Below are 25,200 nucleotides of genomic sequence, written 5' to 3'. Positions count from 1 at the left end.
TTCAGGTCCACATCCCGTATCTTAGCACCCGGCAGACAGCACACCCTACTGTTCTCTGGATCAGCTCTTGTTACAGGCCTGTCTGTTCTTCTCAGTGATGAGTCCCCAATCACATAGACCTGCCTTTTCCTGGCAATGGTGCGATTCTCCAGTCTATCCCCTGTTTCATCTGGCTGCAAGTCCTCTCGATTCCTGTTGTCCCTTGCAGTCTTCTGCAACCCATCCCTTATCCTCCTGGGGCTCATATTTGGTGTTATCTCCATTGACTCTCACTCTCTTTCTATAAGACTATCTGCTCTTCCCTTCTTCCTTACCATCTCACCTTCAGTGACCATCTGCTTTGCCCCTTCTTCATTTTCCAACTCCACAAACCTGTTCCTGAGCTCTATTTCACCTTCACTGGCCCATCTTTTCCTCTGCCTGGTTTTCTTAGTCACATGCTTCCACTGTCCACTTTCCTCACCCAGCAGTATCCCCTCAGAATTCTTCAGTCCTGCTTCCATCTGAAAGTCTGAGCTTTTCCCTTCAGCCTCCTCATGTCTTTGCTCTATCATCCACTCGAACCCCCTTCTAAACTCAGCCAGAGTCTCCACCTGCATCTCCAATACTCTGATCTTCTCTTCCATCAGCTCTATCAGGTGGCACTTCATGCAGATGAAACTCTTTTCAGGTACCCCCTCCAGGATCATGTACATGCCACAGCTTCTACATCCAGTCATCTTCATTGTGTCTTCCACTACTTTCACTGCTGCCTCTGTGTCTGTCATAGCCTTCTCACCTAAGTCCTGTTAGTCCGAGAAACACAAACCAAACCAAACCACCACCAGTCACAGCAAAACAAAATCTCCCAATGAGCACCAAAACACTGCCAGACCACCACACACTCCCTTCACTAGCCAGTCTGTTCCTTTGCCTAACTCTTGTTCTTCCCCCCAAATTCCCCTTACAAACTCCCACTCAAACTCCCCTGTTTACAGCTCTCTTTTCTGGCTCCTGTGCCGCTGCTGATCATCATATTTTAATGAAAAACAATGCCTAATTAATTAAAGTACTCCCCATTAGCTTTGTCCTTGAAAGATTTAAATGTAGTAAGGATTTTCCAATACAGTGACTTTTCTTGAAAACTCATTAATTCACCTTCCCTTATTTAAATGGCCTCTCTGTTCCACAGTCTAGATACTGTGCCAGTGCTCAATTAGCAGAGTAAAGTTAGATGATAGACAGAGAACATAGGAATCAGGGCCAGCTCCAGTTTTTTTGCCGCCCGAAGCGGCGAAGAAAAAAAAAAAAAGAATAACCTGATTGAGCTGCCGCCGAAGAGGAAGAGAGGGAATGAAAGACCCACCGCCGAATTGCTGCTGAAGACATGGATGTGCCGTCCCAATAACGCACAGAGTGCCGCCCCTTTCTATTGGCCGCCCCTGGCACCTGCTTCCTTCATTGGTGCCTGGAGCCGGCCCTGATAGGAATGGCCTAAAGGTGTCAGACCAAAGGTCCATCTAGCCCGGTATCCTGTCTTCTGACAGTGGCCAATGACAGTTGCCCCAGAGGGAATGAACAGAACAGGTAAATATCAAGTGATCTATCGCCAGTCACCCATTCCCAGCTTCTGGCAAACAGTCTCTTCAGACGTCATCCCTGCCCATCCTGGCTAATAGCCATTGATGAACCTATCCTCCTGGAACATATCTAGCTCTTTTTTGAACCCTGTTATAATCTTGGCCTTCACAACATCCTCTGGCAAGGAGTTCCACGGGTTGACTTTGTGTTGTGTGGAAAAAATACTTCCTTTTGTTTGTTTTCAACATGCTATTAATTTCATTTGGTGACCCCTAGTTCTTGTGTTATGAGAAGGAGTAAACAACACTTCCTTATTTACTTTCTCCATACCAGTCATGATTTTATGTACCTCTATCATATCCCCCCCTTCGTCGTCTCTTTTCCAAGCTGAAAAGTCCCAGGATTGTGGTGAGGGCCAGAAAGATAAATCTTTGGGAACCCCAACATTGTTACACCTTCCTTGTCTCTGCCCAGAAGGAAAGATCCATTTTAAATAAGAATGGTCATTGCAGAAAAGACAATGGTGGGGCCACCACCAGCTTTCTCTGCTGCAGGGGAAGTGAAAGACATTCACTGTGTCTTTCTTAAAAAGAAAAGGAGTACTTGTGGCACCTTAGAGACTAACCAGTTTATTTGAGCATAAGCTTTCATGAGCTACAGCTCACTTCATCAGATGCTATAGCTCATGAAAGCTTATGCTCAAATAAATTGGTTAGTCTCTACGGTGCCACAAGTACTCCTTTTCTTTTTGTGAATACAGACTAACATGGCTGCTACTCTGAAACCTGTTTCTTTCTTGTTTATTCCTGCTCCTCTACTGTACATCCCCTTTGGTCTTGCTGTTACCATGTTATATTGACACTCCTCCTAGTCTGCCCACTTTGTGCCCTATATTCTTACATATGTGCATATCTGTAGTCCATTGTCTCTCCTGCCCACTACTGGATCTCTCTCTTCAACCCAAACTCTGCTCCCCTTTCTCTGCACATCCTACTTTGCCTCCACCTTTCTCTCCCTCCCCTACTTCTCATCAAACACTCAGGCGACTCCTCTTTTCCTCACTCATCATGGTTCCTCTGCCTGCACACTGAGGTACCTCTCTTCCTCTCCCACTGGGGGCCTTGTGTTGAGGCTGGAAGTGGAGAGATTGACTTCCCCTCCAGCTGCCTGCTTTTCCCCCATGGAGGGGCTGCTACTACAGTTGTGCATGGAGGTGGAAGTATGGCTCTCCTCGCTCTCTTCCTAAATTGTCTTGTCTCCTCACCCTTCTGGAGGACTTTTCCTACTGCTGCTGCTAATATTGAGATTTATGCTGGTTCCCTGCCCTCAAATATTACTGCTTCTCTCCCCTGTAAAGAGAGGCAGCTGCCCTCACTGGAAGTAGCAGAGGGATAAGTCCCCTCATCCTTTGCCCACCTTTCCTGCCCACCTTTCCCCCCCACCCCATATTGTGCTGGCTGCTTGCAGATGAGCCAGCTTGTCCAGGGTGCTGCCCCACCATGAGGTAACAGGTTGCATTTGCAGCTCTGTGGAGGAGCAGGCTAGTGGGTAAGAGAGAGATGATATGACTGCCCTAATGTCCTCCGTAGCAGCCCCAGAAAAACCCACACAGCCAAGAAGGGTGTCTGTGGCAGAGACCATGTATGTATCCTGTTATGCATCATGACCGCAGCACAGAGTAAGGCATACAGCATGCTGCTTTGCCATTCCAGGAGTATCCTAACAAAAGAACTGTGGATGAGATCAACCAATTCTATCCTTATTCCCCCCCTTGTTCCAGAGGGGTAGTAATGTACTGCTGGCCAGCGTGTTGGGAAAGGTAGACACAGCTCACTCATTTCCTCCCCACTCAGCATCCACCCGTCTGCTCCAGATTCTTACAGCCAATTATGTGCTGGCATGGGCATGCTGGGGATGACAAATTTTGAATCCTAGGGATTGGTTTTATATTTTCAAGGTTATTTATTCTATAACAAGGGTCAGAAATTTTAGTTTTTTTTTTTTAAAAGACAGAATGAGGGGTACCTAAAATGAAGGGTCTCACTAGGTATAAGGACTGGAGGTGTTGGAGCCTTTATTCAGGAAGCTTGTTCCTGTGATTTCTACATGGCTCTGTAGCCATTATATGGTAGCACATTTCTATTAAAGAGAAGCATCCTCCCTGGTCATATTGTGTGGGTTACTTTATACTACTCAGAACACCACAACTAGGCTAGAGTAATATAAGCATGCTCTCCCCTACCCCCCACCAACACAGTATCTTGAATTGTATCTGTGCTGAGGGAGGTAAGCTGTGTGAAATGATAAAGCTATTTAAAAATTCTTCTTTTTGATATTGGTTTTGCTACTCACATCTCATTTAGTTGTGCACAGTGTATGCAGTTTGCATTTTTTATAGGTTATTTACAGCTACTCTAGAATTGCCAGTGAAATCGGGTTATAATTTTACTACTTTTTAATAGAGGTCAAGTAAATGCATCGTGGGTATATATAGAAATCTCCTATCCCCTGGTGCACAACAGAAACTTTACACTGATTTCATAACCGTTTTCTCTAGGGACAGAAAACACAAATCTTCCATCAACATTCATCTCAGAATCTGAATGTTTTAAATAAAACTTACTGTAACTTTTAGAAATTGAGCAGCAGAATTGGCCTAGTGAACTGAATATGGTGCTCAGAGCCAGGAATTGCTGAGTTCTAGTCCCATCTTTTCTGCTCACTCACTGTGTGGTCTTGAGTAAATTACTTACCCTCTTTGTGGCTTAATTTTTCCACCTGTAAAACATTTATCAGTTGGCCAGATTAATTAAGCAGCACTTTGTCCAGCTTGATCCAAATCCCATTGTAGTCAATGGAAATCTTTCTGCTAACTTCAAAGGACACTGGCTCAGGCTGTCTTGGACTAATCTGCTACCCTAACACGTATTGGGTAGTACCAGCGTTAAGAGTCCCACTGATTTCAATGGAACTGCTCAGAGAGAGTGAAGGTCTGCTATCCTTACTCACATTGAATAGTACCAAGCTTTTCTAGTAGTTTAGTTGAAATGGACATGTGAGAAGGTGGTAGAATATAGCCAGAGTCAGATACTGCAGAATATTAATGTGGCTGGTAGCATTGCGCCCTATGTAACTGCTACTTAATATTGCTAATACAATAGTAATTGAGGGCCAGAGTGATACCCTTACTCATAATGAATAGCACCGTGATGGGCTCTGTTACAGAACCATACTCACAAATATCAGGATACAGTTGATTTGGGAAACAAAAAAACTTCTTCTGCATGAGTCTCAGGGGGCCAACATCCAGCAGAAGCCTCTTCAGAAGAGTACTTAGTCCTTTGAATGACTTACTGTAAATGGCAGGCTTCCAGCATATCACAGGAAGGCTTTCTAACAAAGCATTTGGGTTATCAGGGAATAAAGGGTTGTTTCTTTCTAGCCACCTTCTACCAAGTTTGCCTCTTTATTTCTGCTCCTAGTAATTGAGTCCAGGTGTTCCAACTTCCTGCCCTGTCAATACCTGGGAGAGCTGCTAATCTTGTAATCCTAGGTTTCTTTTGCTTGGGCACACATGTTTTTAAAAGGAAAACTGGGACATGGGGGAGCCATGCCTCTGAAGGTGCCCTTTTGAATCCCAAAGGGTTGGTACTGTCTGTCATAAGCACCTTGCTCCATGAGTGGTCCCACTGATTTCAGTGGGCCTATTTCAGGAGTAAGCGACTATCCAACATGAGCAGGAATATCGGAACCCTCGCCCTGGTGCAGCATGTACGAGGGAAGGCATGTGTCATTGACTGGTGATGCAATCAATTCAAACTCTTAGTGCTATTAGAAAAAGTAGCAGCAAAGAGTTGAAAGTATCCCAATGAATGCTTTTTAACTACAGCAAAACTTTGTGTTATCAAAGAGAGAAGAACTAAATTGCTAGTTCAGTTTCATAGCCAAAAGCAAAGCAATTAAAATAAAATTTCTTACTAAGCATTGAGGCAAGAATGAAGGTGGGGGAAAAAGTTTTATATGATCATCTGTTCGATAGGAATTTTTTTCTTTGTGTTTTACAGCTCTTCTAGTTCAACTCACCTGAGGTTATGCCTAAGGTTAGTGCTGATGAGATCTGCAAAACTAAAATGCCTGTTCTAGTAACTGGTGTTATAAATCATACTCAATTACCAAATTTTCTAGACTGAGAAATCTATCTTCCATTTTTCAGTTATGCTGATTAAGGTTATAGTTATAAGAGAAAAATGATTTTTAAAATGTGAGGACTTTTTTGCTTATGCTAATATTATTTTTGTTCGTGAGAGACTAAATAAGCTGTGTACCTGGATTTAAAAAATTATAAACCATAAGGACAAGATTGTGTCACAGGAACACAGCATAGAAAAAAGGGTACAGCATGTTGCCATGTGCCATTCCACAAATGTTCCAAAGAAGGAATTATGGCTTTAGCACCTAAAATTCTATCTGTGTTCCCTCCATCCCTTGCTCTGGGGGGTAACCATTTGCTGTTGGCCAGCATGTTGGTGGAGAGAGGCAAAAGCTCCATCCATTTCCCACTTCCTCCACGCTCAATCTCCGTCCACCTGCTCCAGATTCTTATTCCTGGGGCAGACATGCATGTTGAGAAATAGTTCTTGCCCCCCTGGAGCTAATGGTAGTTCCCTTTGCATGATGGAAAGAGACTAGATCTCCAAACCTTAACTGTCTGAAGGCTTATAATGTACTTTTTATTCAAATCTGGTTCAGGTCAGTAGTAGCTCAACTTGGTTGCTTTCTTCAGGCAGTAAAATGGCCTGTGTGAAACAAGGTGAGAATCTCAGTACCAGCTACAGAGGGGGACTAAGAGGGAATGAATACTGCTTCGGTCAGGATTGACTCTCATGTGACTATCTGCTGGGTTATCGGGAAATGGGTGCCAGAACAAGTGCTCTGCCCCCTAGCTGCTTGGGAATCTGATGAATTTGGAGCCACAAGGTAGGGGGCGAGCACATGACAGTAAAATCAGGGAATCAACTGGCATCTTAAGTAAGCTGATATTCTTGCAACTTACTTTAGGAAGGTGGTGTTGCCTTTAGCTATGTTAGCAGTTATGTTTCTGTCAATTAATTAATAAACTTTGCTGTTTCATTTTGGGTTTTGCTGCAGAGCTCTACTGTTGATAGATGACCTAATGGATAGATGTGAGTGATGATGGTTCTCGATGAGCGCTTGAAAAGACACAGAAAGACAGTTTTTAGGAAATGTAAATAGTCTGGTGGAAGCCAAAGATAGGAAAGATAGGACACAACAAATGTATAGCAACATGAGACAATATTTTTCAATAAACTGCATGCTGTTTTACACTGTATGGATTGGTCATCAGGTGAATGAATTATTTCAGCAGCAAAGTGGTGAAGTATTAATTTTGTATGATGGGTTGCTATTAATGATCACATTTCTCATTTGTTATAAAGGTATACATTAGAAATGGCTATGAGATGTAATACCAATGATTCTTCAGGGACTGTGGATATTCCTAGGTAGGGCAAAGACAAAAAATATCATAGTTTTCATCACTATTTAATTTTTCAGAGAGATACAGAGTCCTTCAAAATGCCACAGTAGAAGGTTGCCAGGGGCACAGGGATTCTAGATCAATTATATGGGTAGCCTGCAACCATTTATCATTTGAAGATAGCATCTATGTGGATTTGAAAGAGTAAGCTAGTCAATATCACAGGACATAGAAGGACACAGGGTAAGAGTATTAGAGATAAAAATAGAGCAGCAAAGCAAAAATTGTGGGGGATGGTATAAGAGAAATGCTGATGGAGCCAGGTATTTTAATGTAATTGCTTTGGGTATAGCAGTGTTAGGAAAGAATTATTCATTTGGAATACAATAATCCATTGTTCATCTGGAGCCATTAGTGAAATCAGATAGGAAGACTGGAAAAGGTAAAGTATGTATTAGCTAAATGAAAATGGGTATAATTATTTTAATACTGTATATCTTACTTGCTTAACTAATGTAGGTGAATGAAAGAGCTTGAAAAATCTGAATAGGAATCCCCTAAAATCTATAAGAAATCTTTGAGAGGATTAACAGAAAATGACAAATTAGGTTGTAAAACTATTAGAGAAGTCCTTCACAGCCCTTGTGAAACAGGAATCCTTAAAAAAAATGAAGCAAACAACGTGGTGGATCTCATGTATATAATCAGTAAACTAGAGGCAATCTTTCTAGAGAACATGATTTGGTTTGTAAGAGTGAGGTGATTATACAGGTTTGTTTTCTAATGGGTTACAATATATTTGGGAGCAGTAGTACTGTACTTTTATCTCTATAGCTAAGCGTGAAGTAGCTAGTTTTAGAATGATATCTGAAACATAAAGAGCCCCTGAAGAAGAGAGATGGCAAAAGAAATGGTATTAAAATGCTAAGGGGGAATAGTCTAGTTAGATTTATTCGATATAACTCTGCCTCCTTCTATTCCTGTGGTAATTTGTTGTCATGGGTGTTAGCAGGGAAAGGCAGTTAACTCCGTCTGTGTTCCGGACAGGCAAATTATGTTGTCCTGATGAGCACCATTTAGATAATTGAAAAAGTCTTTATAGACTATTCACCTGTTTGTTGATTTTAATATATTAATTCATTGTAGGATCATGGAGTAGATCAGACACACTTCATCAAATTCAAGACTTCAGCGAAGAAATAGTGGTGAATAGTTTCAAAGTATTGATCTCAATCTTTAGAGCTCCCAGTTAGCCAGATTCATGCTTTCTCACAGAGCTCATCTCCCTACAAATCCCACTGCAGCAGCTATGAACAACACAGCCTACAGGATTAAATTTATCAAATAACGATCAAAATGAGCCCATGTCTTGTCATGTTTAGGGATCATGATGGGTGGATGACCAGGACTGTGAGCTGGTTAGACCTCACTCCCTCCACACTCTGGAGATTCCCAAACTTCTTTCACCTGAGGGGAGGATATGAAGGAAACTCTGTGAGAGGAGCCTCACCGAGATGTCCTACTTTTGTAGCCCTCTTCTGCAGGATGGAAAGATCCAGCAGCTGTCCTATTATGGCGTATCATTCCACATCTGATGAACTGTCAAGAGTTCTCTGCTGTTGAACTTCAGCAACTTTTCTTTTCTCCTCTCCACCAGGAAATATGTCATAGGCTTTTGTCTCATGGCCTTTACCCCAAACCAACGGATCCACTGGGATTTTTATTTATTTAAGAATTAGCATTCAGATGGCAAAAATTTAAATAACCCTGATCTGTTTAAAAGGAACTGACATGTACAAATGTGTGTAGCCTAATCTTAGAACAAATATATAAGTGGAATTACAGGGAATGTAACATGCGCTATAGAAGCATTTGTCCACCTATGGAACGCAAATATTTTGGGTCATCTGCTAAGACAGACAAACTCTGAATGGATTGTGTAATAGGGAGGCTAATAGCATTTGGGACCAGCTGTCTCACTGGCAATTTCTAATTATATTTTTATTTTAAATTATTTTTTTTAAAAATGCATCCTATACTTCGTGCTGTTAATCTATACTCTTCCTTTGAATCCAGCCCTTTTTCCATTACCCTGTCCTTGGCAATGATGTCAAGTGTTTTACTTTGCTTACAGATGGAGGCAGGTGCAGATAGATGGCTTCCCACTGCTTCATTACAATGCTCCCTTCTGGCCTTGGAATCTATGCATTAAACAGCCTTGCTATTAAGTGCCTGGGTGAAACAGTGACAGCTTTGCATCCCACCAAGCTTCGTCTGTAAAGTTTTATCCAAAGAGACAGCTCCTTTGCCAAGAATGGGCTTGGTCTGCAAGGTGCCGAGAGCCCACAACAATTACTGAGCCTGATTTAAGAATAACTCATTTTTTTTAGTTAATGGAATTACACTGGTGTAAGTGGGTCTGATGCAGATTCCAGTAGTTCAGCTGTGCCTCAGGGATGCTTGACACTGCTGAAGATGACACACCAAGTGCCCTTTGCACTCCTCCGATATTGGGGTTAATGTGTGCTGGGCCAATCCCTTGGTGTAAATGAGAGCTCTAACCTGTGGCAGCTGCCAACAGTCTGTTAAGGGTTTGTTATAGCAGCTGATTATCAGAAAGGAGCCTTAGCTACTTCCCCAATCCCCGGTCATGTCCTCTATAATAGTAGCCTTGAATGATGGTGGTACAAGGAAGCACTATAGCAATCTTATGCATCCAATAATTCTCCGCTGCAAGGGTGATTCTCTGGGTTTAAGGCTAAGTTGCTCTGGTAGAGCAGTGCATAGCAGCCAAAGCTGGCTCAGGATGGGGAACAATTTATGGAGCAGGAGTTTAGGTTACTCACTACCTTACCAGCTCATACTCCATCATTTGAGAAAATACTTCTCTCATTACCATGGCCTTTTGCAGTACAACTTGTGGAGGAGGCAGTTAAACAGAGGCTTTGAAGAGAAGTCTTTACACCCACTCAGATCCACCACTTCACAACCTTTTGTGTTGCTCTATTGTCTAAACACATACTCATGGCACACTTTAAAAGGGTAAAAGGCTGAATAATACTGGGTAAAAGCGATTGGGATTTCAGTTTGGCTCTAAATACTGGTGAATTTGCTATTATTTTCAATGTAAAAAAGGGTAGCCTTAATTTCTTTTAGTTATTGCTATGATATATTTAAGCAAATGACTGAGTGTGTCCTGTTAACCAAAACCCGTTCACCAATGTTTCCATTCTGTTTTTTATTATTTTTAATCTGCTTTCTCTAAGCTGCATTATGATATGTGAATTCCAGCTGCATATTTTTAAAAATAATTTATGTATAACTGTCATAGCTACCTTATGAATAAGTTATTAACCAACCCTGAGAGCTATACTGGCAAATATTTTTTTAAAAATAATATTTATAAGACTATGAATATTTTCCATTAATGCATTTATCAAACAGTTGCAGCCATTCACTTGGTTTAAGAAAAGATCTCCTTTCTATTAATGCCTCCTCCCCTACAATAACCCAACATTACTTGATTTTTTTAATACTAATACAGCAGCATTCCAACTAATTTTAATTATCTTTTATGACAGCAAGTTCAACTTATATAACTCCTTCTGCTAAGAAAGGCACTTAAAATACAGACCCTTAATAATATACCCAACTGTACCAAGCTAATGATGAGAAGTGAAGGGAAAAATGAGGGAGTCTTCAAGCATCATTTAAAAAGTGGCACTGTTCCTGATATCCTCGGGCAGGGAATTCTAAAAAGGATTATGCTAAATTTAGGTACCAGGGTGATGGGATTTTGGGGGAATGGTGAGACAAGTGACCTCGGCTTACACATGCTGGGTGCAAGGGGGTGACCAGATTAATTGAGGCTCAGGTTGTGAAGAGCTTTACAGGTTTTAAAAAAAATCAGTGTAGCATAACTAGATTGATGATTGGTGCATCTGAGCTTGAACTGAAGTTGTGAGAACATTAACAAGAGGGAGGGGATGGGAAGAAGTGAGCATGTGCTGTACCCTGGCAATATTCCGAAGGTGATAGAAGGCCAAATTCACCATGTCAGAGCACATCTTAGCAAGCAGATGCCCTGTAAGAATGGCTGCTTGCTGGACTGTTCCCAAATGTAATAGAGAAAATAAGCACTTTAGAAATATCAGAAGTCTAAGCTCTGACTGAAGACAGCTGATCATCTGCAAAAGCATGCCAGTGAGTACCTGGGCTTAATGTAGCCAACGGGTAAAAAAAAAAAAAACAACCCCAATAGCATTAAAATGATCATTTACACTTTCAAAACAGCTGTCTGTAACAAAACACCCTTTTCTCCTATAGAGAGCAGCTGTTTATATTTACATGGCTGGAAAGGGGAGAGATCAGTTTAAAAAAAAAAAAAGGAACATGCAGGTCTGGTGAATCAAACCTCTAATTAATATCAGTTCTTCAGCCTAAGCTATTTTTGATTTTGCTTTCTCAATGTGCGTAAAAGGGGACGATCTGGCCTGTACTATAGAAAATATTGAGCCTGCCTGAGGCACCATGGCCTCTAGAAGCTCCCATGTCTATGGAATGCTTCTGCACAGCTCATGCCACACGAGGAGCTGGTCCTAACAGGAGCTGGAATTGGAAAGATTAGAAGGTTCATATGATCAAGTGCAGCTAAAATGCGAGGAGTTTCTGGACAGTTTCCAAAGGAACAAACCCTGGGAGAACTTAGGTTAAATCATTCATTTATCTTATTCAGGGCCAAAGCCAGAGGTGAGTCTAAGTAGGTGTAATTTACACATAAGTATTATAATTTATTATTTATGTTACAGTGGCTTTTAGGAACCTCAATCACTGTGCTAGTACCTGCCCACCAGGGAGTGTATATGTCAGACAAGAGCTAACATCTAAGAGGGAGAGGGAGGATAATTTAATTCACACTTTATTTCGTCCTTCTCAAGAAGTATGTTACTCTAGATAAGGCCTAGCCTACACATGAAACTTTTACCAGTAGAACGAGTTCAGGTAGGGGTGTGATTTTTTTTTTTTTAAATCAGTATAATTATACTGGAAAAAATCCTAGTGGATTTATGGATGTAGTTATACTGCTATATGGATAAATGGCTGTAGTTATACTGCTGTAAAGGTGACTTATTCCTCTGCCTGTACAGAAATAGCTAAATAGGTATTAAAATACTTTTGTATAGCTATAGCTGCATCCATCTGAAGGGATTATGCTGCTTTGATTATGCTGGTATTGTTAAAGCAGTACAACTTTCTAGTATAGGCAAGGATCTAGACTTCTGTTAGATTCGTTTAAGGCTCGTCTCCTATAAAAAAAACTTGCACTGGTGTAACTACATCAGTTTTAACGTAACAAGCTTTTTATCATTCATTTATTTATTATGTGTTATTTTTGTCATAGTCAGTGGCGAGTAGCCATCTGGAGCATCCAAATAGAGACTGACAAAATGCTAATCGAAATAAGTAGGTTTTGAGGCAGAATTTGAAGATGAAAGGCTGTGGAGAAATGAGTCTCTTTCAGGCATGGGGTGCAGTAGATCTGTGTGAAAAGAACGCACAGTTGTGAGTGGGAGAAGGAGACTAACGGAGCTGAAATCAAGTGAAACTGGCAGAGGATGGAGTGACAAAGAACAGTTAGAAATGAGGGGCAAGATCTAGGAAGGGCAGAGTGATCGAGAACATTGAAGATGAGGAGTGAATATGATAGGAAGCCAGTGGAGCAAGAGTACTCTGATATCCGGGGGTGGGGGTAGGGGGAAGGATTAAGTTGTTTGAAACTCCAGGATACCTTTTATGTTCCATTATTTAGAATATTTTACTTTTGTGGTATCACCAAGTTTTCAGCACACATTAAGATCTGCTGTGGGCCTTTCAGGAGCTTACCAGTGAGGCTGTTAGGGTGCTGACAGAAAAAGGTTTCAGGTCATTTAGACCAGAGGCTAACATGACTGTGGACAAGGGGAAGGCACAACATATGTCTTAAAAACAACCCAAACCACTTTTTCATGTTCCACATAACCGGCAGCATCAATTTCTGGTGGCAGGGTCAGAGAAGAGAAATTTTGGAGTTGGGAAGGGGAAGAGGAGTTGTGGGATGTCCTCGCCTTCAAAGTGTTCGCAGTTTAAGATGAAATTTGGCACAATATGATCCCAAATAAGAAAGCAAATAGGTTTTGAGAGGATTTTTTTTAATGGCAGCATTTAATTCTGAAATTAAGTCCAGCAGGTAGAAAGATCCTGCATGGATTTCCAAGGATATTGCCTATTGTTTTGCTGGAACACTTTTTATTTATTTAGATAAGCACTGGAATCTCAAACAACTAGTGATGACATTAACCCTGTCTAAGAAGGCTATTTTAAAATGCATGAAATTACCAGTGGGTCATTTGAATTGTTTTGCCTGCAAGGTTATTCTGACAGGCTGCATATTTGTATTACACCTAGCAGCCTCAAAGATAGGGGTAAAAAACCCACATCATTTCATTAGGGAACTAGGCATCGAAAAAGGAAGATCTGGAGAGGTTTTTTTGGAAATTGCTAATGTTTTTACAATATGATGGGGCAGTCTGAGCAATCAGGTGGAAGACTAACCTCAGTGATTAGACTGTTGAAGGGAGTTGGTCTGCATATCAATATATACAGAGGGTCATATTCTGTGTCTGCTTATTTAGGTGTTTATGGGGTTAAAACAGTGAAAATAATTAGTCAAATTCATCCCTAGGGAAAACAGACACAACTCCCTTTGCAGTAATAGGAGTTGTACCCACTTTACGTTAAAGATGAAAATGGCTTGATATGACTCAAAACAGCAGAGAAAACATCACTGTAAGCTGTGTATAAAATATATTTGTGGCAATATGTCTCCACAGTGGAACTCTGAGAGTGGAAGTGGGTCCATTCACTGTAAAGATCCACATAGCAAAACCACATGTAGGAGAGGAGCAGCTGGCTACATGTGCTAATTTGCTCCCAAACCCAGCATGAGGCACTACCATGTCTATATGGGTTCCTTAGCTCCACAACATGTTGGGGCTGAGGATTCATTCCCAGAGGATTCATTCCTAGAGTCCCACTATGTGTTTCAGCACATTTGCAGGTGAGGAAAAACCCTTTTAGAGTCAGTATAGTTGCTTTTTGCAGCATACAGCTAATATTGTTTTAGAGCCAGAAATGTACAAGCAGTACATACTCAATATGTTCATTCATCTTGCTTGCTTTCATCTTGGAGCAGGCTTGGTTTTTCACGGCTTACTTCCGAATTCATTTGCCTTTCCTGTTATATGGCATACTTACCTAAAATGGCTTTCCCCCAACTTTTAACTGAATTTGTTAACCTGATGTACATTTAATAACTCAATAGTATTAAAAGTTATATACATTTAATTAATTATTTTTATAGTAATAACATTTCTTTTGCCTTGACCCTCTAATTTTCTCTTGACCTCCTCTCCTGCCACAATTGATGTTGATGTCAAGGAGAGCTGCACAAGGATAAGGTCATTCATAGTGATATTTTCCGGCGTTTAAAAAAAATTAGGAATGGTTAGACAGCAACTCTTCAACATTGAGGCTGATGGGGACTGTCCTATGCTGACCACCTGGAAAATAAAGGGCCAGATCCTCTGCTGGTGTAAATTAAGGCAGCTCCATACAGGTCAATGGATCTATGCTGATTTGCACCAGCCAGGGATCTGCCCCAGAGTAGTATTTCTGTTTCCATTTTTATTATTAACATCACCTTTGAGTACATGAATCCTATTTTAGGAACAGAGGAACTATAAACCCTATGTGGGCTGCTATATTGTAGTGAGCATTTTATTAAGGAGCATTCGGTACAGGCAATAAAACCTACTTAAGTACCTATTAAGAAAATACTTTGAACCTAGTAAAAGAATACCCTCACTCCAAAACCAAACTATACCCCATAATTCAGTGATCCTCACTGAAAAGATCTAGCTCAAATGGGTCTTCGTTATTGTAGAGAACTAGTTTATGCAGATGGAAGTTGGTGATATGTGAAGGATCATTAGGCTGTGTCAAGTTTCATTTTAAAGACCATATGTAGACCTTTTTAAAAGAAAAACAAACTACTTCACCAGCCTAGACAGAAACATAAATCATGTATTTTTAAGCACCTCAAAAGACCACCCAAAGATGAGCTCTGATATTTCGAATACGACAAGCAATCTATATGCATGAACCGCAATTTGAGTCCTATTACACTCATGCTGATGCATGCCACTGTGTGGTTTATGGATGCTACTCTAACAGTGTTATGTAAAAAACTAAAGCTTTTTGTCGTGGGTATTTAGTTCTACACAAGACTTTGCCAAAAATTGTGGGTTAAGTAAATGGCCCAAGCACTACTCCGTAGACTTTGTCCCAGTAAAATACTGTTGCCAACTTGTGACTTCTGACCACTACCCCCTGAAAAAGCAACACATTGATTAGGCTTAAAAGTACTACCAGGACAGTGGAGAATGTAAAGAACTGAAAGTTGTAGCTCAGCTTTTTTTAAAGGTTATTAATAATCTTTGATTTCCAATTAATTGTCATTTAAAGATCTGGGGGATTGTGGAGTTCTAGTCTCTGACTCAGGCACAACAGAACCAAGGTTATTAAGTTCAGTATCTGGTTGGGAACCCTGGTCTGCCCAATGAAGACCCTCTTACTGAGGGCAAAGCAAAGTTTTAACAACTTTTATTAACACAATTAGTAAAGAGACAAAGGCTCCAAACCTCATAAAAAGATAGCAAAAATGCAGCATTAAGGTGATGTCTTGTACCATTCCTCATGTATGTACTCGTATACTTACATACTCTCACCCTTCTTTGGGGATCTGGTGCCAAGAAGCAAAGAAACTGCTCTGTCCTTGGCATGCCAAATGATGGTCCAGGTCCAGATCAATTGAAGACAACCATCCCATGCCCCACTCCTCCATCTTAGATGGTGGTCTGGCCTATTATAGGGCCTAGAGCCCATCATGAATATTAATTCAACATGTCTATGCTCCCTTGTCCATATCTAACTTCCTCACCCTAATAACGTTGGAGTTTCTCTATTCTATAGATTAGTATATTAATAATGTTAACTAATTATCATATACATCAGTTTGTTGCCAAGGCAAGTTCACGGTTAAGCATTTGCCAACATTTTATCCTAAAATATCCAAGGTTAGCGTCAGTTCAGTGTTCTTGTGATTACTTGGTATCATTATGCACAAACTCCCCACTTAAGCTATTACCCTGAGTCTTGGGAAACAGGGAACTGTTGGACCATTTACCTGTGCAGAAGTTCAAAAGCCTCAAAATTTTATGCTAACTGCTTATTTAGTGTCTTATGAGATACAGGCCTGTTGGTTCTTTTGTGTTACTACTGACTAAAATAAAATTCTAAAGCTAGCTTTATGGGCTACAAGGGACAATATGGAATATAAGAGGAAAAGGCACAAGGTGAGATTGAGGATGGGCCTACATGAGTGGCAAAAGAGGGGAGAGGGCTTCATCTCACTCCTTACACCTCTTTTGCCAGGCCCAGACTCAGACATAGTCTTTGTACTACCTGAACATAAGGACTGCTGCTGATGCAAACTAGTAATCAAATCAACTTTTGAAGTTCTTAGTCTCCTTTATGAGTTTTAATAGGATCAATGTGCGACATAGATATTTTGCTCAGGGTTGTAAATTTCCTTTTAATCACTGGTAACTTGGAAGCACCCTTATTTATTTATTTGGAAATAAATACATTTTAACAAGAGGCTCAGCATCAGAAACAACAAGAATGAGGATAGTGGGATAGCTCAAGGTGTTTGTAATGGGGTGTGGAGTCCTTTGCTTCCAGGCCATCATTTCAAATTCAGCCCAGGTTGGTAGTGATCAAAAGTCAGTACCAACTAACAGCTGTTTGGTGGCCAGTATGAAATGATTTAGTTCGTGGTCCCAGTCTAGTTCCTCATGGACAGCTGTCCAAGAGCATACAAACCATCAGCACAATTGGCATGTTTGTTGCAACTCTCAGCACAAAGCCTAGGGACTGTATCAGCATGGAAACAGAACTGCTTTCTCACCCTTAGAGGTTCCTTCTGACCAGAGTTGTGGCATGTGGTAGGAGGGCTCTGGGGAAGCATGCAGTGTTGCTGTCTTATCTATTGCTATATAGTGGACACAGAGAGACTTCAGTCTCCAGTGCTGCTGTCAATTTAGTTTCTTGAGCATGGACATTCAATAAAATAACTTGTAATAAGAAAAAAAATGGGTCTGAGTCTCCTTTCACTTACCTTGACATACATAAATCAAGAGTACATCTTCTAAAGCCAATAGAGTTGCTTCATAGAAAACTGGTGTTAGTGAGACGAAAATCAGTCCCAATCAGAAAAAAGTCACTGTTCAGTCCTAATGTAGAAGTACCTTATGTTTTGGGGAAAAGATTGCCTCTAAGTGAGCTTTACAATATATAGTTCATGGCAGTTTGTCCCCCTTCTCTGGTAACAAACATGGTTTTGAGTTGAGGCCTTGCAATAGCTACTGTGATCTACTAATAACAAATAGAGTTGCAAGGCCAGGTCCTTGGCCCTGCTAAATCTGCTTTGTCCCACTGGGATGATGCAAAGCAGATAAGAAGCTGGCTTAAGTGGCCATTTGAGATTCCTAGTTGGGTAGGAGGATTCTCGAGTGGCACAGAGCTGAAGTAACTGGCCCAGTTCTACCTACCTTCTTGTAGTCCACAGCGTAGGGCTGTGTCAGGGGAATGGAGACGTGACCTGAAGCACTGTTGTTCTACAGTGATCCTAGGTTCCTGGAAGAGCCTCTTGGTAGCTGTTACAGCTTGTGCAAATTAGGAACTTGGAAAATCAGAGCACCTTTTTTGCTGTATAACAAACATTGCTATTTCATATCTGTCCAGCACTACTCCTGACTGATACATTGTGACACTCAGTGTATCTGGGAGCTACTGCATCTTCATATTCTAGCTGCTTTATGGGGGCAGAATTAAAGTTGTCCAGGTGTGTTGTTTGGGAAGCAGTACCTGAACTATTCATCTCCTGGTTCTTTTTAGTTTGTGATTATTTTTGTTGTAATCTAACATTGTCTCAGAAAATACAGGAGAAGACCACAATTCAGTATTTCCTGGTTTTCCAGCATTTAACTTTAGGGTTTGGAAGTGTACAGCAGAGACACGTTGTGTTGCAGAAGTCTTAACTCCACTTTAAGAAATATTTTACTAGTAAATTTATGCTAGTAGATTAATATTAGAGTTTAAGACATGTTGCTTTTTTGAAATTCTTCTGGGGCTTGTAATTGGAATTTCTCTTCTCTTATTTCAATATTCAGAGTAACAGCCGTGTTAGTCTGTATTCGCAAAAAGAAAAGGAGTACTTGTGGCACCTTAGAGACTAACCAATTTATTTGAGCATAAGCTTTCGTGAGCTACAGCTCACTTCATCTGATGTGAAGTGAGCTGTAGCTCACGAAAGCTTATGCTCAAATAAATTGGTTAGTCTCTAAGGTGCCACAAGTACTCCTTTTCTTATTTCAATATTGAGTCACAATGGGCATTTAACTGTGCAATTGACTTTGTTTGTGCTGGTTCTTTTTTCCCCTCAGATATTGATGAGTGCGCTGCTAAGATGCATTATTGTCATGCCAATACAGTGTGTGTTAACCTGCCTGGAACATATCGTTGTGACTGTGTCCTAGGATACATTCGTGTGGATGATTTTTCATGTACAGGTGAGCTTTTGAAGTCTTTGTAATAGCACCATGGTACTCTGTTTCTTGTGTACTGACCAATTCACTAACAAATCTCCCTTCTGGAATGCAAATTATAGTTGGCCCTGTGCAGGGGTGCAAGTGGGTGAGAATGCATAAGGAGCCTGCCTTCCTTTTGCACACCTTTTAGGGGACAGATACAGAATGACCCAAAGAGCTCAGGCATTGTTCATGGTTAACACCATCAGTTTTGGTGGTGTACCTGGGAGAAATGAAAGTAGCAGTATGGCACCTATCCATCTTAGTCTACATTGCATGTCCGATGGAATTGACTGAGTGTAGGGGAAGCTCATACTCCATCCAGTTTCTAGCCTTGAAGGGGGCCATGATCTTACTCCACACACCCATCGCTTCACTAAGGCTGAGAATTATCCATCCCATGCTTCGGACCAATGCAATGTTTTTTTGGGGTGCGGAGGGGAGAGGGGATTCCACATGTTTTTGAGGGGAAGAACGAAATGTTTCTCTAGCACTTCTTTGGAGTTGCTCAATGGTTTGAAACACCAGAAATAGTCATGGAGGAGATGAATTAATCAACAGAGTCAAGGAGAGGTGGTTCAAAGATGTGAAGCTGTAGGTGAATTGTATAGGTCATACCATATGAATGCTGATTAAACCTTTCTTTCACACCATACCGTCCTGTATTCTGTAGAGGGTATGTTTGCTACAGATAAACTAATAAAAAATGTTAGAGAGTTTGACAGTTTTACTGAGATTAAATTTTGTATCCTTCTGCCTGTAAAGCCAGTGGCCTTAGTTGCCATGAGTCCAACACTACAGGGCTCAAAGGAAGAAGAAAATTATAACCACTATAACCAATAAAATGACCTAAAATAGTTTTACTATACATGTAAATAAAAATATCATGACTTTACAATCTGATATCTCAGATATTCTAGGACAGAAAGATACGATTATATCAGTTTACCACATAGATACCACCATAGATGTAGTGATATGTGTCCATATCTCTATAATGCCCTTAAGCATTTGTTTGTCTGACAGTCTGGAATATGTTAGTGTTAATGCTGGGAGTTCATATTTCTACTGTTTGTAGGTCTATGACGGAGAGTACTCAAGGGTAGAGAACAAATACAATAATTTTATGCATTGAAGTAGATAAATTTTTAATAACTGTCAGTAAAATCAGTACTTAAATGTCTTAGGGGATCTTGGATGACCCTTATTTCCATGTACACATCTGAAGGAGGCTTCACTGTCTATCAGAAAAACTATTTCTCCAGAATGTGAGAAAATCTCTTGAAGTGCTCTATCCCGTCCATACCTGAAATGATAACCTCTTTCAATGAGAGCCCTCTATCAAGGCTGTGTTCAGAACTATTTTTGTGTGCCACAGCCTCATACAGCAGGAGCAGCATCAAACACCTTTACTGAAATAGAAATAAGAAAACTTGACACAACCCCAGGTTTTGATATTATCTTGGGCAGTCTGTTCTCTCAAGTAGAAAGATGGCCAAGAAATGTTCAATATGAGAGTGGTTATTCCAGGCTAGAAATCATGCTATAATGTACACATTATCCTTAGGGGAAGTCGTAGAGACTATCTACTTCATGATGACAGCACATCTTATCATTATATCTAGCATCATATAGCTTACAGAAGCTTTGGAAAAGTCCTCCTCACTTCTTGAGAGAGGATAATGCAAGACAATTTCATAGATTCATAGATATTTAGGTCAGAAGGGACCATTATGATCATCTAGTCTGACCTCCTGCACAACGCAGGCCACAGAATTTCACCCACCACTCCTACAAAAAAAACCTCACACCTATATCTGTGCTATTGAAGTCCTCAAATCGTAGTTTAAAGACTTCAAGGAGCAGAGAATCCTCCAGCAAGTGACCTGTGCCCCATGCTACAGAGGAACGTGAAAAACCTCCAGGGCCTCTTCCAATCTGTGCTGGAGGAAAATTCCTTCCCGACCCCAAATATGGCCATCAGCTAAACCCTGAGCATATGGGCAAGATTCATCAGCCAGATACTATAGAAAATTCTTTCCTGGGTAACTCGGATCTCACCCCATCTAATAGCCCATCACAGGCCATTGGGCCTATTTACCATGAATATTTAATTACCAAAACCATGTTATCCATTCATACCATCTCCTCCATAAACTTATCGAGTTTCATCTTAAAGCCAGATAGATCTTTTGCCCCCACTGCTTCCCTCGGAAAGCTATTCCAAAGCTTCACTCTGATGGTTAAAAACCTTCGTCTAATTTCTAGTCCAGATTTCCTAGTGGCCAGTTTATATCCATTTGGTCTTGTGTCCACATTGGTACTGAGCTTAAATAATTCCTCTCCCTCTCTGGTATTTATCCCTCTGATATATTTAATGAGAGCAATCATATCTCCCCTCAACCTTCTTTTAGTTAGGCTAAACAAGCCAAGCTCCCTGAGTCTCCTTTCATAAGACAAGTTTTCCGTTCCTCGGATCATCCTAGTAACCCTTCTCTGTACCTGTTCCAGTTTGAATTCATCCTTCTTAAACATGGGAGACCAGAACTTCACACAGTATTCCAGGTGAGGTCTCACCAGTGCCTTGTATAATGGTATTAAAACCTCCCTATCCCTACTGGAAATACCTCTCCTGATGCATCCCAAGACCGCATTAGCTTTTTTCACAGCCATATCACATAGGCGGCTCATAGTCATCCTATGATCAACCAATACTCCAAGGTTCTTCTCCTCCTCCGTTACTTCTAATTGATGCGTCCCTAGCTTATAACTAAAATTCTTGTTATTAATCCCTAAATGCATGACCTTACACTTCTCACTATTAAATTTCATCCTATTTCTATTATTCCAGTTTACAAGGTCATCCAGATCCTCCTGTAGGGTATCCCTATCCTTCTCTAAATTGGCAATACCTCCCAGCTTTGTATCATCTGCAAACTTTATTAGCACACTCCCACTTTTTGTGCTGAGGTCAGTAATAAAAAGATTAAATAAGATTGGTCCCAAAACCGATCCTTGAGGAACTCCACTGGTAACCTCCCTCCAGCCTGACAGTTCACCTTTCAGTAGGACCCCTTTAACTAATTCCTTATCCACCTTTCAATTTTTCTATTGATCCCCATCTTATCCAATTTAACTAATAATTCCCCTTGTGGCATGGTATCAAACGCCTTACTAAAATCTAGGTAAATTTACCTTCAACAGACAGTTTTTTGCTGACAGTTGTGTGTCTCTAAATCCCTTTCTCTGCCTTGTAAGTAAGCCCTGAGTTCTCAATGATCTTTTACAAGCTATACTGCAGGAAAAATGTCAGCCATTGAATTTTGTAGGGTGCTTTCTCCTGACCTTGTACACCAACTATGGTAATCATTTTTATAATGATGGTAAACCTTTTTGATAGTCTGACACTAGCTTTCTAATTCCTTAATAATCCTTTCATTCCAGCAAGACAGTGTCATTAGACATGAAAATGATTTTAAACACAGAATATTTGTGATTTACAACAAAAGTGTGGCATAATAAGACAAGTGCTTGACAGTAATGGGTGAACAATCATTTACTGCATAGACAAACACAAATCTCTGTAAAAGTAAGAAATAATGGAATGAGATAACAAATATTCCATGCAGTTTTCATTATCTTGCTAAAACCATTTATTTTTTGGCATCACGAGTAGGAGTACTGAAAGGGAGTATGCATTCCACATAGTTCAGGAGAAGCTTGGTTGAATTGGTAGTTCATAATTAGAAATAATAGCGAGTTAAAATTTATAAATGTATTTAAATTAAGTAATTGTGCAACAGAAGAAATATTCCTTTCTTAGTATTTGCCTTATATGTATGTAGCTTAGAAAATAAATGTAGCAAATACTTTGCTTATGCCTCTACTTGCTGCTACTGATGTCTTTACAAGCAACATTGAATGCAGCAATTACTCAGCTATCTAATGTATTCCTGGTTACTGAGTCAAAGCAAATGGGAAGCTCTGGTTTTGGTGAATTATGTATGGGACCAATTCTGAGAGCCTTACTTATGTGACAGGTTTCAGAGTAACAGCCATGTTAGTCTGTATTCACAAAAAGAAAAGGAGGACTTGTGGCACCTTAGAGACTAACCAATTTATTTGAGCATAAGCTTTCGTGAGCTACAGCTCACTTCATCGGATGCAACATTCATCATTCATTCATCCGATGAAGTGAGCTATAGCTCACGAAAGCTTATGCTCAAATAAATTGGTTAGTCTCTAAGGTGCCACAAGTACTCCTTTTCTTTTTACTTATGTGAGTATTCAGATTACTTCAATGGTACCACTTATGTGTAAGGCAAGCAAGCATGGTCTCTTTAGACCCTCCTGGGTTTCATATTTTATTTTTCAAGTTCTGAGTTTATTTTATATAATATTGAGCTAAAAGCAGAAGTTCTAGTGCATAAAGTAAGTCGCATCCTTCTTCTGGAATAACTGGCGAAGGGCCCAATTGTGCAAGGTACCGAGAGCTTTCAACTGCTACTGAAGTTATTGGGCCAGATTCGGTGAAGTCCAGAGGACCATCAATTCCCATTGACATCCATGGGAGTTGAAGGCACTGACTACCTCAGAGGAAGTGCTCAGAACATCACAAGATGTACATTAATGATTAAGGCATGAAGCTGTATATATAAAAGGATAAACTGAATGCAAGTGATGATTATCTCAAACTCTACATTCAGTTTTAAAATGATATAATGTAGATTGGAGTCACTAAACAGTCTCATATAAGCACATATAAACTCATATAAGTCTCATATAAGCACAAGAGCTGGTGCGATAGGGTTCGCCCCAGGGTATTTTCTCATCATTCTACTCAGTCCTGTGATGCTCTTGACTTACGTTCATCAGCAAAGGTATGTTAATATTTTGTAGTCTCCTATTCCTGGAGCTGAGAGTTGTGTATATTAATTAAGCCTTTCAATGAAAGACAAATGTATTAACGAAAGTTATTCCTCAATAAGAAGCTTCTTGCAACCTTACTTCATTATATTCACATGTTGGTTAACAGCTGTAAATTAAATCGTGTCCCAGCCCATTGAGTAAGTGGGAGCAAAGATGCTTCTTTGTGTCTTCAGTTACTGGAATCTACTGACTAGAGAAATCTACTTCGAACAGTGGCACCATAGTGTGAGATTTATAGTCCATCTGTACCATTTGCCAATTAGTGTTTGCTGTTGAGCGCAGCATACTAACCTGCTGGCTGATAGAGCTAGCCATGCCATCTAATAGGTAAGCCAGGCCACCTTGAGAAAACAGGCGGATGCAATAGCTGTCTTCTTTTCCTAGCCATATATTTAATGTTGTGAAAAGATTCTGACCTGTTGCTTATATTGGAAAAGAAGTTCCCTGTGATCTTTCATGCTCAAATACACTGGCACAGGAGTTATTCCCAAATATATACTACTCTTTTCTTTCCTAAAGTGTTGTTATGAATCTTGTATTTTGATTTTTGAAGGGCTGCATCTGATGAAGTGAGCTGTAGCTCACGAAAGCTTATGCTCAAATAAATTGGTTAGTCTCTAAGGTGCCACTAGTACTCCCCTTCTATCCTTTGAGATTTTAGATCTTATCATATAAGCATCTTTCTCTGTATCATTCTGTGCCATAATATATTGCTTCTAATATACTGCATTCTCCCATTGCATCAGCTGAATGAATCAACTGTTTTGTCTTAGGCAGGACCATAAAGAAGTCTTCAAATTCCAATATCTAAACATACACTATTTATATGCAGAGCAGGCAGGGTGAAGTCTGGCTTAGCACCTTTTAACGCAATACTGACCTCTGTTATGCAAGAGATCAAACTTATTATCATAATAGTCACTTTTGGCCATAAAAATCTATGGCTATCAGAGAAAAGGTGAATCTAGATTTGACAAAGGATTCATCAGGGCTGGAGGAAAATCTGTAAGCTTCATAAAGTCATGGTTTATGACTTGTTGAAATGTAGTCTAATGTGGAGTCTTTACAAACCTGATCCAGGCAAAACTCCCACTGCAGCCAGTGTAGTTGCACCTAAATAAAAGCTGTACAAAGGCCTCAAGATTTAGCCCTGTAAATATAGAAAGCATCTAAACCATTGCAAAATTGGCAGTTTTAAGTTTGCAGAGTTTTGTATTTGTACCTGGGCCGACTTAGCACCTAGATACCATAGTGATGGGTGCTATAGACTTGCTGATAATTTAGGTACAGAATAATCTTTCACATTTCATTCCTGCTTAGTGAATGTTGTATAATTGTAGTGTTTGACTGAGATCATCACAGCTTATACTGTTACCACATCACTTAGCCCAGAATTGCCTGTCAGTCTTTGTTTTGGGTTGTATTGTTTGTATTATTTCTTTTTTTCTTTAGCTTTGCAGAAGCGAT

The 25,200-nt window shown here is 40.3% G+C and overlaps 1 protein-coding gene across 3 annotated transcripts in view; it reads left to right on the top strand.

Annotated features, from left to right (window-relative positions):
• NELL1 (neural EGFL like 1) overlaps nucleotides 1–25,200 on the top strand; it is a 440,683-nt gene that overhangs the window by 194,407 nt on the left and 221,076 nt on the right. For all 3 annotated transcript variants that reach the window (XM_084632341.1, XM_084632342.1, XM_084632340.1), the window contains one exon: nucleotides 18,661–18,786. In XM_084632341.1, the coding sequence (XP_084488467.1) occupies nucleotides 18,661–18,786 (126 nt within the window). The remainder of the gene's footprint in view (nucleotides 1–18,660; nucleotides 18,787–25,200) is intronic.

This window comes from Lepidochelys olivacea (genome assembly GCF_965140295.1).
Source record: "Lepidochelys olivacea isolate rLepOli2 genome assembly, chromosome: 6".
NCBI lineage: Eukaryota > Metazoa > Chordata > Testudines > Cheloniidae > Lepidochelys > Lepidochelys olivacea.
This window is presented reverse-complemented; position numbering and strand designations above follow the sequence as displayed.